Source organism: Xylocopa sonorina, chromosome 8, assembly GCF_050948175.1.
Source record: "Xylocopa sonorina isolate GNS202 chromosome 8, iyXylSono1_principal, whole genome shotgun sequence".
Taxonomy (NCBI): Eukaryota; Metazoa; Arthropoda; class Insecta; order Hymenoptera; family Apidae; genus Xylocopa; species Xylocopa sonorina.
Genome location: NC_135200.1, coordinates 12,553,627 through 12,569,228, shown reverse-complemented (window position 1 = coordinate 12,569,228; position 15,602 = coordinate 12,553,627). Strand labels below are relative to the sequence as shown.

The 15,602-nt window shown below is 29.3% G+C and overlaps 3 protein-coding genes and 1 long non-coding RNA gene across 6 annotated transcripts; 1 reads left to right on the top strand and 3 right to left on the bottom strand.

Moving 5' to 3' along the window:
- Positions 1-1,240: 1,240 nt before the first annotated feature.
- On the bottom strand, positions 1,241-1,717 carry LOC143426139 (uncharacterized). The gene is made up of 2 exons (XR_013102118.1): positions 1,524-1,717; positions 1,241-1,417 (listed from the first exon to the last, which is right to left on the bottom strand). It is a non-coding gene; the product is annotated as an uncharacterized LOC143426139 (long non-coding RNA).
- Positions 1,718-2,572: 855 nt separating this feature from the next.
- Positions 2,573-10,068, bottom strand: LOC143426394 (uncharacterized). The gene is made up of 10 exons (XM_076899833.1): positions 9,984-10,068; positions 8,594-9,923; positions 8,298-8,500; positions 8,066-8,204; positions 7,756-7,977; positions 7,578-7,679; positions 3,271-5,128; positions 2,975-3,182; positions 2,724-2,898; positions 2,573-2,626 (listed from the first exon to the last, which is right to left on the bottom strand). Exons 2-10 carry the CDS (start codon positions 9,860-9,862, stop codon positions 2,573-2,575), a joined length of 4,230 nt encoding a protein of 1,409 aa, XP_076755948.1. The 5' UTR covers positions 9,863-9,923; positions 9,984-10,068.
- Positions 5,426-7,466, bottom strand: LOC143425998 (uncharacterized). Its single transcript, XM_076899099.1, has one exon. It carries the CDS (start codon positions 7,464-7,466, stop codon positions 5,553-5,555), a length of 1,914 nt encoding a protein of 637 aa, XP_076755214.1. The 3' UTR covers positions 5,426-5,552.
- A 1,069-nt stretch (positions 10,069-11,137) lies between the features above and the next one.
- On the top strand, positions 11,138-15,380 carry Agpat1 (1-Acylglycerol-3-phosphate O-acyltransferase 1). Of its 3 annotated transcripts, none has more exons than XM_076900033.1 (5): positions 11,138-11,817; positions 12,607-12,922; positions 13,016-13,181; positions 13,267-13,444; positions 15,339-15,380. In XM_076900033.1, the coding sequence occupies exons 1-4, from the start codon at positions 11,633-11,635 to the stop codon at positions 13,422-13,424; spliced, it is 825 nt and encodes a 274-aa protein (XP_076756148.1). In that variant the 5' UTR covers positions 11,138-11,632; the 3' UTR covers positions 13,425-13,444; positions 15,339-15,380. The 3 variants fall into 3 exon arrangements, with proteins under 3 accessions (XP_076756148.1, XP_076756149.1, XP_076756147.1); XM_076900034.1 differs by lacking the exon at positions 15,339-15,380 and adding an exon at positions 14,327-14,387; XM_076900032.1 differs by lacking the exon at positions 15,339-15,380 and having other exon boundaries at positions 13,267-13,663.
- Positions 15,381-15,602: the final 222 nt, after the last annotated feature.

Sequence of the window (15,602 nt, the reverse complement as noted above, 5' to 3'; positions counted from 1 at the left end):
AGATGAAAATGTATAATATTGCAAGTCACTAGTCATTCTGATATTCAAATCATTCTAATGAAAAAGATAACTAACATTTAATTATCATAAAGAATCTAATTTGTATATAAAATAAATACCAGACACTTTATTAACACATCTCTTATTTTATTTAACAAATTATCAACTAAAAATCTAAATTTTCGAATCTTTTAATTTCAGAAAGATTTATACCTTATTGTTAATATTATAGAAAATGAAAAATACAAATGTGTACCTGAAGTCATTTACTAAGTAGAATGCTTTATCTTTTATATAATTTTCGATATATAAACTTCGGTATACTTTTGTTAAATTATAAAACCTATTCAAGAAACTCATATGATTGTTAATTATAAAATTATAATCAATCGGGTTAAAAGCTTCTAATAAGTTTCAATCAATTTTAATGTGGAACGCAAAACATTTCTTAACTAAAGTATATGGATTGCAAAATACTAATATCAAAATGTAGAATCAAGTAGAGGGAAAAGAAACGCTCTCGTAACTGTATGATAAAAATAATATTAAACTGTACATTAACATATATGTTATACTCTAGTCATGACATTTCGATTGAGTCATAATTAAATTAAAAATTTTTGTGATTACATGCGTGTATATAAACATATATAAATATATATATATATATATATATAGATAATAAAAATATATCACTATAAAAGCAAATTTTGTAAATTACATTTAATTATAATTCCTCTTGATATACCGTTACTTTATTCTATTTTCAATCAACAATGCCAATAATATTGTACGACATGAGTACAGCAACAGAAAGTATACGCATAGCTTCTGGGCTGTATAGTAAAACTTTACATATATCTCATCTGTGGTGTGACTTGCTAATATCGTTACAATTGTATATCTACATGGTAAGTATTTTAATTTAATATAATTAATACCTTATGGCGATCAAATTATTGCAATGTGCGTTGTAAACCCCAGAAAATATAATTCGCGATAAAACAGTAAAAAACAATTATATTTTTATATTTATGATTTATTTAATCTGTAAAAAATAACATACGTTTTGCATTCAACGTATATGTTTATATATACATGTACGCACCTGAATATAGCTATAACACACACAGATTAGTGTAAATTAAATTCTTTCATAACACTGTAGTTAATCTATGCTTTACATAATAGCTCAGCATAGAAGAATGTAATGCAAACAGTATATATCGATTATTAACAGTTCAAAAGAACCAACTATTTATTTATTCCCTAATGCGGGTAAAACAGAAATTAATATTACATAATCTCTCTATTGTATATCATTTTGTAATTAGTTTGTAGCTGGTTTCTTATTTTTCGGTTTGAAATATAAGTATGCACCTAAAACGACTAATGCACCAAGTGATGTCAAGGCTACCTACAAAAAGAGAAATAGTGAAATTTCAATTACAATCAAACTTCTTAAAATTTTACGTACGAAATCGTGTAACGTTGGAAAACGGAAGGATTTTTAGGTTACATACGTTTACACGGCCCTGCGTAGTAACGCTATTGTAGTATTTCGTAAAGCCGGTGAGCTTCTCCTCTTCGCCTGCCATTGTTTTTCAATAAACAATTGATGTATTTGATGTACAATTCAAGAAAAGATACAATCAATTACTGCAACGCAACTTTTGTTACTGCATCCCAGCTCCTTCACACACCTCTTCTGCAGCAACTCGCGTGGTTACAGCAAACTAACGCTAGAGGGTGCACGTAACATCCGTTGATTTTACGAAGTCATTTATTTCTTAGCTTTCTACTATTACTCTTTAATAGCTCTCAGTACCTATAATTGTTGGCTAACAACAACCAAAATGTCCGTCAATACTCAATATGTTAAATATCTGCTGAGATCTGACGGTTTTGCAATTTATTGTATATTTACTGCTTTAAAGGCAAGAGAGAGAAAGATATATAAGAAAGCTATAAGAAAGAGTGAGATAGATGCTATCGACCCTACTCGCGAACCCGTGGCGCCATCTCTGCGAAAAGTGCTCAAACTGGTCGCACATCGTTATCGACAGCGAAGTGAACTACTCAAAAACTAGCGCCATCTGTTGGAGAAGCGCTGAAACTAGTTGGGCATTAGTTTCATTACTTTCCGCAGAGATGGCGCTAGTAGTTCTAGAGTAGGGTCAGTATCATCTGTCTCGCTCTCTCTTATAGCTTATATATCTTTCTTGTTGTGCGTTAATATTTATATATATTATATGTAAAATTATTACATTTTATTTATTTCATAAATAAAAATAAAATTTAAATAAAACAAAATAGTCTTCTCTTATGTTTGATAAGCTGCATGGATAGAATTTGTTCAAAAATTACAGTAATCATTAATGATATAAAAGTAGCTACACCATCTCTCCTTATTAAACTAAAAAATATTACCTTGCTTAAACGGGTGGTTATGCTACATTATTAAATAAAACAAATATCCAGTCAAATAAACAAACATTTAGTTACATTAAATAACTAATAAAACTGCACAGTCAATTATGTATCAAAATAGCACGTAGTTAACACTGCATAACTACTGCTCACTTTTAATAAGATATCTCAGTTGTTTATAGGCACTGGTAATTAACTAAAAGAGAAAGAATATTTAATATATTATCATATACATCTTATATTATATTTGATCGTTTTTTGATTTAATAATAAATTATATTAATTGTATTTACCCAAATTTCATGTAGCGTCCAGTCGTTCATACATTTTTTAAACTTGATTAGATCACTGAGATCTTCTTGCGAAATACTTTCCAGTTTATGTAATAGTTTAACAGCTGATTTTAATGGCATTAAATGCAATTTAGTGGCACCGTTTATTATATCATATGCCGCTTTCAACAAAACGCTAAAAAACAATTACTCCTTACATTTTCCAGAAAAAAGAAAGAGATATGACTTTATTGGAAATATATAATACTCACGTATTATGGTTAACATTGGTTTGTATAAATTCTATTGAATTTTTACTTTTATCAATTTCTTCAAATTGGACACGTATATTAAGTGCACGTAACATGCTCAGCAAGTGTAAAGTTGTTTCGAATGTAGTGAATACTTCAAGAAATTCATTTACTAACAACCATCCTTCATCCTGATAATGAAATATATGAATCATCTGTTTAGGTAGTTCTAAAATAATTATAGGTGAGTCAGTTCTTTGAAGTGTAAAAGGGAGAAATATATTATTAATTGATTAAAAATATATAGCAGAACATACCAATCACTTGAAAGAATAATTTGGTTGTTAACGGTTGATGATTTTTAATACACAAGCTTTCCTCTACACTTCTTAACTCATTATCTTTTAAATATGGATCTTTTGTTCTCGTATCGTCGATATTAACTTCAAAGTTTAATAGATCTTTCACAGTTGAGTTTTGCGCACCATTTAATTGTTCATCTCTACTATCATTTTTATTATTAAGTGCATAATAAATATTACTCCAGCTTTTCGATTGAGCATCATTTATGAATGGTTTACTTTGTGCCTCTTCAAATACATTAGTAGAGGGTTCCATTATTGGAGATGAACTGTACAATGTATGAAAAGTAGACAAGCTTGTTGAACATTCTTCATTGCTATTTTCAGCATTTACTGATGCAGAACATTCCAAATCATTAACAGATAACAAAGAGGTAGATTTGCAATTATATGTATCATAATTTGAAGGAGATGACAAATTTTCACTATGTTGCGTAGATTGATCATTGATAACATTGGCCATCTTATCAGCAATATCACCTACATTCCAGTTACAATTGAGAGATGAATTTCTTCTTTCATCACTTGTTTTATTTGAAGAATCATGTACGAAATTTTCATGGTTGCTTAATGATATGTTGTTAAAATCGTTTAAGATACTTCTATTTGCACAGTACATTTTCGGACTGTTATTATCAAAATTGATCAAATCATAGTTAACAACTGATTCAGGATTTTTATATATGGAGGGTAACGAATTATCAGAATGCAAACAATTAGCTTCATTAGCATCTGGTATATGTAATTTACCCGCCAAACTAAGTCTAAAAGGATTAGTTTCCTTTAATGGCATCATATTATTCTCAGCATTTTCTACAGTTTTTGAGAGATCGATATTCGTATTGTTCACAAAATAATTTTGTGAATCTAGTTTCAATTTGTTGCTACAGCTTTCAGATTCTGGGCAAACGCATTGCTTTGCTGGTTCACGATTTGTTAAGAACTGAGTTAAATTATCGAAATCATTATTTGTAGGCATTAAGAAAGTAGAATTTGCTAGATTGGAAGTTTTAGTTACAATCGGAGTAATATTAGTTTGAGTAGATGCAATACAAGTATTTAAGTTATGATTTCTATCACAGAACGGTGTGGACAATGATTGCCGATTTCTAGCAGTACACGTAGATTTTTCTGCAGAATATTCGACATTCATAAAATCATTATTTATAGCAGTATTTTTTCCGCTATTTCCAATTGAGGAAACAGTACTTTTGCATGGATTTTCAATATTTACACTCGTAGAATCTACAAATACTGGCATTCGTTTAACAGATGCAAGTGCATCCCTTATCATATTTAAAGTATCTTGATTATGTAACGAATCGTCCTTTACATTCTTTTCGGATTCTTTCATTACTTTATTAAGAAGTCTACTGAGTGTTACAGTTATTTCCATTTGTATTTTTAAATTCTCATTCCATAACTGCATAAACTTTCCAGGACTTATACTGTCATTAACTTCATTATAAATTGGCATATCTTGCAGAAATGGATTAGTACTATTCCTACTAGAGGTACACACAGTAGGTGTTGAATCATTCTGAAAGATTTGATTTTGAATATTTTCTCTTATTTGTGGTACTTTCTGTTCATTAAATAATGTAGATTGTGGCAGACACTTAAAATTATTCATACCAATCAAAGTGCTTTGCGGTGATATTAAAGGTACATTAGGGACCTTTTTAGATGACTTATTATTAGTATTATTACTATTATTAAACTTATTGGTTTTGATCTCATAACACCGTTCTGGTTTAAATATTAGATTTTCCTCTATATAAATCAATATGTTACTCATATCAACTTTATCTACCTAATTAGAAACAACAAAAGAAAACATAATATTAAGAGTCAAGATACTTATATTAAATATGCATGCATTTTATATGACTAGTTTGGGAAAAATTATTACTTTATGTGACTGTTATGCATTTCATAAAAGTATTGGTGTAGAGTGAAATGTACACAGTTGTTTTTCTTGTATAAAAATTTTTATTAAACAACAAACATGATACAAAATATATTATGACATAAAGCTCGTATTTTTCCCAAAACGCCTAACTATAAAATTCATGCAACTACAGCAAGTAAATGTACAGCAGCATTGTATAATAAAAATTACGTTCTGAATTATGTGCAAGATATATGAAAAAAAAAAGGTTGAATTGAAGACTAACAAGAAGTGAAAATAATAGAAAACTTTAATTGGTTTAGGCACAAAAACTAACATTTATTCTTCAACAATTTTTCCGTAGTAACTTTACTTTCTGCAACATCTCAGCTAAACTTTTCGACTTTCCTTGTCTTTTGTAAGATACCACATTTTCTAAATAAGATGCATATTTGTTACTGATCTCTGAACTTTTTTCAGAATCTTTTCCAGTCAAATGAATTTCAGATATCTGGTTAGGGTTCACCAAATTTTCAGTTTTATTAACATTTAAACAGACTTTATCGTTAATCACTCTATCTGGAGAAATAACTTTATAAGCATCAACATTTTCAATCTCAATCGAATTTGAATCGTTTATTTCAACTATTTCTAGCCGCGAATCAGTTTCTTTGTGATCAAGTTGATCTTGAATATTCTCATTAAATGAAAAACTACTTTTCATAAAATTATGAACATCGGCATATGATACCTGAATATCCCATTCTTCTTCATCTGATTCTATACCAATATCATTGAAAACTAGTATGCTAGATGCATCAGTTACCTTGTAAGATGATATCAATTCGTTAACTTGTGCATTCATTTGAACCTCATTTGTTTCTATCTCTGATGCAATATCCGTTTCTTTAATTAAATCTGATTCCATTGATACTGATTCTTTATCATTGTATACCTCTATATCGTTAGTTGTAGGCTTAACTGTTTCCTGTACATGTAAATCTACTGCATCTATTTCCATAGAACTGGAAAGACATTCAAACTCGCTATCCGAGTAAGATATATTCGATTTATCCCGATTAATATTTATAGCACTTTCATGTTCATCCTCTTTAAATTTCATATTATCACTATCAATATCATAATCAGATAATATAGATTTTTCTAAGCTACTTAAATCATCCGAATCTAAACTTGATGTGCTGCTTGACATACCTTTTGCTGTTAATATTTTCTGCAATAATTTCAATTTGGGAGCAAGTGCTTTTGTATTAATGTTTCCCATATAAAAATTTCCTCCGTTATCTGAGTCGTTTAAGAAATTTTTAGTATCATGTAGTTCAATCGTATTTGGACATTTAACATTATCAGTACTTATCTCACTGACCTCGTGCAATGAATTACTTGATTGTACCTCGTTTACATTCTCGCCTGTTAATACCTCTAATATACTTTGTGGTATACCAATTACTATATCATTTGCAAAATATTTTTTACGTCTTTCAAGATTTTTTAAGATTAACGGAGATACATCCTGCATTTTATTAATATTTCCAGTTGGTGTCCAATGTATATCCTTATCGCGTAAAGCAAAGTGTGAACTATTAGATACAGCTTTCAAAAAACAATTTTCACCTAATGGCACATTGTCTCGATTTCTAAAAGTCATTTTACAAGGCACTTTGAGTTCATTTTTTTGTGTTATAATTTCTTTTTCTCGCATTGCATTGTTCCAAATAACAGAACAATCTATGTATTTTATCTGCTGTTTCTCGTTAAGTGAATCAGTAGAAGTTTCCGTGCAACCGATGTCTTGCTCATCTGGCTCTTGTACACGAAAATAATTAGCATATTGTCCTGGGATATTATTATAAGTTTTAATAATATCACATTTATTATCCGATGAATCATTTCTTTCATCATCATCTCTTACATTGCAGGAGAGAAAATTAGTAATCTTCGCGGCACATGAAGTATTAGATTTAATATTACTACTAGACTTTAGATAATCATGACATAGTTCAACATATTCTTCACATGATTCATACTTTTTACTTAAAGATACTAAACTAGAATTCGAGAGAATTTCATTTTCTACATGGACTTTAATTTCATTATTATTATCATTAACTTTAATTGAATTTTTAATGGACTTCAGTTTAAGACTTAGCTGTTCATACAGAGACTCTTTTTTACTACTGCTTGTTTTGTTATAATTATTCTTATGAGATAAAATTGCATTGGAATTTAAATTATACATTGCTGCTTTATTTCTAGAATTTGTTTCTAATTTATTATATTCTTGTTGTTTCAAACGTTCTTGACTTTCTAAGTAGTAACGAAACAGAAAATTCCGTTTTTTCATACAAACCATTTTTCCATGTACAGCCAATTTCTGTTCAACTAACCAATCGTTAATATGTATATCTTCTTCTTCTAATGTGTCAGTCAAGCTCACCATCATTGAATTATCCTAAATAAAAAGCAATTTTCAAAATACTATCTCAATTCTCAAAAAAAAAAAAGATTTTTAGATTAGACATACTTACTTCTGTATTAATTGATGCAATTGTTGCAATTAAAGGTATTTCAGATGTTCTCATCGCAAACTTAAGCGTAGCACTTCGGGACCATTTAGATCCTTTACGTGGTCTTACATTAATTAGACCACATGGAATTGCTTGTGCTGGTAGATTAGAGAACATACGATGCAAATAATATACTGCTTCTGGAGGATATGTTTTTAATGTACCATAATCATAAAACATTATCTATAATAAATGGTTGAATGAATAGAAACAAATAAAATTATTGCACAACATATAATTAATATGATTATAGTCAGTTCCACCCACTTACAGTAATTTGAAAATCTGGCTTTACAGTTTTAATTACACCTCTATGCCATACTCCATTGTACATACATGCACAATGTAAACCTTTTTCTAAAGTGACTAGTGGAATTACATATTGTTCACATTTTGTTGAATAAAAATTACTGTGAAAACAAGAGTTATTACAAGTGTTATTTATGAGAATTATTCTGTTTAATCATTATTATGAGAAACGTATATATTTTAATTATACATACTTTAAATCATCCATGAAACTTTTAAATATCTTTTTACTTTTACGAAGTTGTATCCAAAAAAAGGAAGGTGTAAATACTTCTACAACAACAACTTCTACAAAAGGTTCCACATTTTGTGCTAAGTGTGCAACATTTATATATCCTACATTTTCTCCAATGGTCAATACATCATCTGGTATTAATATCTTGCATGTATTAAGTGACTAAAAATATAACCATTATCAAATAAATATTATCAAGTGATTAATAGTAATAAGTAATGCTTCTTATACACAATTCAAATAAAGAGTCTTTACCACTTCTGCTGGAAGAGGCTCTTCGTTACTAGCTTCGTAAATATGATGCAATTCCATAAGATTATTAGTTTTGTATGTTTGCTTTGTTTTGTTTGATGGTTTTTCTCTTTTGGCATAATAGAGCTTAAAATCTCCTGAATCACAAAATTGGATACAATGGAAAATTTCAGGTAATTGCGATGTAAATTCCCTAACACTATTAAAACCAAGTTCTGTATAATTCAAAGGAACTTTATATTCTTCTAGATATTTTTCTGGCAACTCTGCACACCAAAGTCCATCAGGCTGATTCTGGATAAGTTTTTCCAAACGAAATTTGACTCTCTCATTAATAAGTATTTCACCATCTTCTTTGTCTTTTTTTACATTCGTATTATGTTCTATCTGATTCCAAGTGCTATCTTTATAACTACAATTTAATAATGTATGTTCTGCAACCTGATCTTGGCACTTGGATACAGTTTCCTGTATAAAGTTAGCTGTAGGTTTAATCTTTGTAACTGATTTTGTCTGATTCAAGTAACCAGTGCAAGTAGAAGGTACAAAGTCAAAAATGTCTTCTTCGTCATAATCTAATATGTTATCCGTACTTTCATTTCCAGCAACAGTTACAATTACAGAGTCACATTTTTCTTCATTTTGCGTGGTAAGTTTCGATTCAGAATACATATTATTGTCCTTTTTCAAACAATCGGAGTACTTGGCCTTGTCAGAATGAATCGGATAAATCTTATTGTTCGATTGAAAAATTTGATGCGATAATTCACGCAACTGTTCTTCCATCTCTTCCATGCTAATGTTTACAAAGGACATACACGCCTGAATTTCTTGAAGGACATAATATTTATTTACGCCATCTGGATGCTCATTGACCAAATCAATTATCTTGCGTAATATCTCAGCTGGTATAAGTACTCTGGGAGGAGCAGTTTTAGGAAAATAATGGCTTGGTTTATAAGATTTTCTTTTAACTGGCGGTTTTTGACATTTTTGGTTGCCAACTAATTTACTAACATGTTTGGACTTTTCAGATGCGATACCTTTTACAATAATCGTATTATTCTCTTTTTCTACTTGAACAGTTTTTGACATACTGGATAGGAAACTTAGTAAAGAGGCATATCCCAAATCCCTCCATGGTATATGTTCACCCTCTAAATCATAATAATCGCTAACCAATTGTTTTAAAGTACATCCTCCTTTATGAGTAAGTAACAGTGCTAATATTGTAGTTTGAATATTTTCACGTTTTTGCAAATTCACCTGCATCTTAGAAAATTATTAATTCACTTGCTGTTTATACCAATCGTTCATTTCATTTCATTTTCACCTGTAATTAAAATGAATTATTAAAACATTTTACAGATTTTCAATTATATACATTCAATACATTTATTACGTTTACATGTGCACGAACGTAACAACATATTCGGGAATTAAATCAATCAGAATTGTAAATAAATTACGTATAGAATACATATCACACATACGTAGAAATTGAAATTCAGTAAAAAAATTTTAAATTCATCACGTGGTCAAATTTTATAGTGCTACTTGCAAAACTAACCTATCCAACAAACGTACACGCTTCCGAATGAAATTTAAACTGTTTCGCAGTGTAGATTTATACCTAGTATACGTACCTATACCTTTTTAGTTACCGCGCAAACTATCGATCCGATTATTATACGATATTAGAATCGATATTTCAAATGGTAGAATATATCACTAGGAATGTGTATAATTAAATACATATTTTTAATTTGTACTATGATAATATACATGTATATTACATAAATATATCATGTAATAAACATTTCAGTGGTAGTCCAAGTATAAATCATACAGTCACACTTTTCGTTAATATTATTTGTTGCGTGAGAAAATGTTTCGAACAAAAGCTGTATAATTTTCTTTTCGCATATCGATAGAAAACAGGCTATTATAGCTCGTTTAACCCTTTTTTATTTTCGTTTAATATACGTAAAAGTCTAAGACGACTCTAGAAATTATTTCATTTATCTTTGTAACATATACACGTGTAGTTCAATAATAATGCCTTGTAATTTACGAGTTGAATATAACACGTACATAAATACTTTTATGATAATCGTCGTTGAATAAGAACAAAGTTCAATGAGTCTTTGTTAATGTAAAATATAGTCCATTATAAAAATAAAAAGAATCAATCGTGATATAATTATGGTTCATCGTTTATTTAACATTGTTTATGCGACGCTGAATTGACACATGTATGGAACAGCGGCAGACAATGTTAACATCTGGAAGTCGTATACTTTCCCCACTACTGGCCGTTGCCATAGAGTCAGTAGAGCAAAGGCGGGACTGATAAATAACGAGTACGTATAAAACGTAATAACGCGTGCACGTGTGTTTCTTCCAGCAAAAGCAGACGATAGGAAAGAAACATTTATAGGAGTAGTAGATGGATGAGGCGTCTTCTACGTCATTTAGTTGTAATTATCAATAACAACGGATGATATTGTCTACCGCGAATTGAACGGTGCCCCCACCATCGTCCGCCGTTACCATGGAGCAAAGATACGACGCGCTTAATACGAATACGGGTAGAACTAACGTGTGTATTCCTTGACGACGAAGGCCCACGGTGCGAAAGAAGGATTGGAAGGAGAAGCACGCGCGCGAGGGGCCCCTACACCGTCCAGGGCTGATACAGACAATTACGGACAGAGTTCATATTGGGGGAGAATTAAGGGTTCGTTCAGAGCTGAGAGATGAAAACAGAGAGGTGTTGGAAATAATGCGTGTGTGCGGTATACACACCTCCAAGTTGAAGTTACGCGAACAGACAGTATTCAAAGCGGTTGACTAGGAATCGGTGGTGAAGGATTCGAGGGTTCATAATAGTAATATACGTTGTTAAAGGCCTCTCATGGAATCGTAAGATCGCGGTGAATAGTATACCGTGTTAAAATAAAACTGATCTAGCTGGTGCAGCTTAAATAAAGTAACATATTACTGTTCCGCGTTACCGTCCGTCTTCTGCTGTCATAAAAGATGGCACCGTCGTGTTTCGAAGTGATACTTGTCGGTTTCATTCTTGTATTGCCTTTCTTATTCGAGATGAGCAGGACCTTTCGTTACTATTTCAAATTTCTTCTTTACTATGGATACGTGATGATGTTTTCGATCATTTTACTTCCTATTATGATGCTACGGCCGTGGAATGTAAAGAACTTGATGTTAGTAAATCTTATTAATTTTCAAAATACAAATATTCTTTACTCGACCACTTTTCTTGCATTTTATTTTATTTTTTTCATTTTTTAACTCTGCCGTTGTTTATTTCTTTTTTTGTACCATTTTTAATCGCGATACTTCGTGCGATAAATTTATTGAACGATTGCGATATATAGTGTACGTGCAACAGCTCCGATAAAGTGTGGTGATAGTTATTTAAATAACTTGAAATCCACCCCAAAAGTCTGACTGTACGCAATAAATTTCGAACTGATGTCGATCGTAAAATGAATTCTTTTCTAATGGCCCGTCTAGTGTTTTTAATAATATATGAATTGCAATATACATACATATAAATTATTTTTAATTCAGTGTTGAAAAAACGAATATATGACGCACGAAGCCATTATACGATACATCGCGTTACATGTATAAAAATATAAGCGTAATAAGATATACATATATAATAAACATAATATCTGATAAGAATAGTTTATTTTTTCTGGCATGCATCTTTTTCATTAAATTTGACATACATTTATTCCAATCAATAATCGTATTTGAGTTTTAATATCATCTTGTATATAACTGTATGATTTCCTTTTATCATATTACATTCGTCAATTTCATTACAGATTTTATCTGCAATTTATATAGTTTAAAACACGATAAAAAATGTTTTCCTTTGTCGGAAATAAAATTGTATCAGTTTATGGAAATTATAGATTTTTATTTGATCTGTATTCGATTAATTAAATTCTATTAACTGTAAGATAAAAATGTAATTTTAGATTAGCATCATCCATGTGCTCTTGTCTGACCAACTTCTTGGGAGTACGTTGGGAGTTAAGGGGAAGAGAACATTTAGAGGAGGAAAGGGCATGTATAATAGTAGCGAATCATCAAAGTTCTTTAGACATATTGGGGATGTTTCAAATATGGCCAGTAATGGAAAAGTGCACTGTAGTAGCAAAAAAAGAGATCTTTTATGCATGGCCTTTTGGTTTAAGCGCTTGGCTTTCTGGATTAATATTTATAGACAGAATGAATTCAGATAAGGCCCGCTCAGTTATTAATACTGCCACAAATTATATTAAAGATAAGAAGGTAATATACTTCATATAATACAGAAATATATATCAAAAGAACATTTTCTTTTTTCATAGTATGTATATTAATTTTTGCATGTCTTTCGTGTAGATTAAACTATGGATATTCCCTGAAGGCACGAGACATAATACCGGTCAAATACATCCATTTAAAAAGGGTGCCTTTCATGTTGCAATTAATTCTCAATTACCCATCCTGCCTGTTGTGTTTTCTTCTTACTATTTTTTATCCTCTGAAGAAAAGAGATTTGACTCTGGTGAGCCTTATTTAACTGTAAATATTGATGCCTGTTTAAATATCTGTAACAATACGATGTTTATCTATGTGTTAATAATCTAAAGGTCGAGTTGTTATAACATCATTACCGCCAATATCTACAAAAGGATTAAGTACAGATGACATTGAATATTTAATGGAAAAGACGCATAATGTTATGATGGAAGTCCTTCGTGCGACTAATTGCGAAGTACAATTTTCAAGTGCTTCTGCTACTTTTTAAAGTAAAACAATCATTCCATGGTAAAGTTGAGTAAAGATGTTATCGTTCAAATCATGTAATTAAGTCTCATAACTAAATTTCAGCTCATAAACCAAAGACTAGCTTTCTTTCTATTTTATCCGGTATAATTTCAATAATCTTAGATTTTTTAATACTCTATCAAATATTCATTGCAGCATAAAATATACCTATATGTAATATATATACATAAAATGTTAACTATTAGCTTCAATTCATGTTTATCCTCTTTATTACAATTTAATTTGTAAATCTAAAACTACTAGTTCTAATTCTAGTTTTAATTCTAGTCGTGTTTATATTTTATTTCATATACATTTACCCATAATATTTTTATATCTCTGACTTTTTTTTTTATGTTAGACAACTTTTTTAACCATCACTAATGATCTTTAACATTATAAATGCATCACAATCCATCTTTATACAAAATTGTGAATTTTATACATGTATGAAAATATTATAAATGTTATTTTTATTTATATAAAAAGAAAAAATAATAAGAAACATTATGATATTACATAATCGTTTCTATATTTGCGAATATATTTAAGTATAAATGAGAATTTATGTTTTTCTAATCATCCTTTTAAGTGTTAGGACAGTTATTTATTTATAATGAAAAATTTGGATTCAAATTCTAATTCATTAAGGCTGATAGTATCATGCAACTAAATCTTGTTCTATCTACAAAATTTAGTTTATTAATAGTATTTTACATAAATTTTAATAACAGCTATTATATGCTTCCACTCGTTTAATAATGCGCTACAAGTTACAATTATGCTGTGCTCTTGGTAAAATTTGTACAAAGTGCCATTAATTACAAAAATAATAATTTAAAATGTTATACAATAAAATGTAAAATATTTTATCTGCTACAGAAAAACGAGTAGTAAATGTAAAGAAAAGTGATAAATACAATACTGGAAGAACACTTTTTGTTACTATTTTATGAATATTCGCACACTACAGTAAAATTCTTATTTATAATTAAGTATTCTTGTAAATAATTATATTGATATGTAAAATTGGAATTATTAATGTTAACATACATTAGTTCTTCGTAAAATTACTATTTTTATAACTGATAGGCAATTAAATCATAAAAATGATCAAGATAGTATTAACAACAGGATGAATTATATTAAGTTCTGTGATTTTAAATTGATAATGTGATCTCACGCTGAAAGAACATAAATACATAAAGACTAATAAAAATATTGTTTAAAAATATTTATTTTTTGAAAATTTAAGTAATATAGAGAAAAAGAGAAAAAGCATTGAAGGAAAAGTTCACACAAAAATATCTCTAAAGCGTAGTCTACATCTACATACACCAGGGCTTTTTGTCGCGCTGTTTCTTTTATAATTTGCCTTTTTCTCTTTTCATTTGTTCTACATTTTCTGTTACTAATTTTTTGAATAAAAATTTCTAGATGAATAACTGAATGTTATGCACATGTTTAGAACAACACATGGGAAACTGTCTACATATATTTGTTTTCTTATATAGGTAAATGTATTTGACTTGTAAGCTGGAAAATGTTTGCTAACATTTGCATGTAAGAATTGTATGTAGGTATAGACTAGAATTATGGTATGATAATACACTCGCATATACAAATCTTTCAATAATAAGTGCACAAAAGTAAAGAAATTTGTACAGACTAAAGAATGTATTTTTAAAAATGTACACATAAGCTAATAATTTTTAAAGAATTATACTTTTCAAAATAAGTAACCAAATATTTCTAAAATTCCAATTACTGCAATATTTTATTAATTGTAATTAATTTTATTAGATTATGATATAATACGATTTGCTGCTAATATAATAATAAGTAGTGAAGAATACACAATTAACATAGTAGAATTTTAATTTGTTTTTTTTAGGTATGTGTATAAAAAAGAAACAGAAAACAATGTGAATTGTAAATTGTACTATGTTATACGAACCTAATAATTATGACTAATATGGAAATAAGCAATAAAACTGTTCAAAAATTTATTATACAAATTTTATTATAAGCAATAAGTAATGATATTCATTAATAAATTAACTCATACTATCTGGATGAGAAATATAAAATACATACTTCAAAAATATGCAATGTTATCACATGCTATTGTTAAAATTAACCAAAGTTAGACAACTTT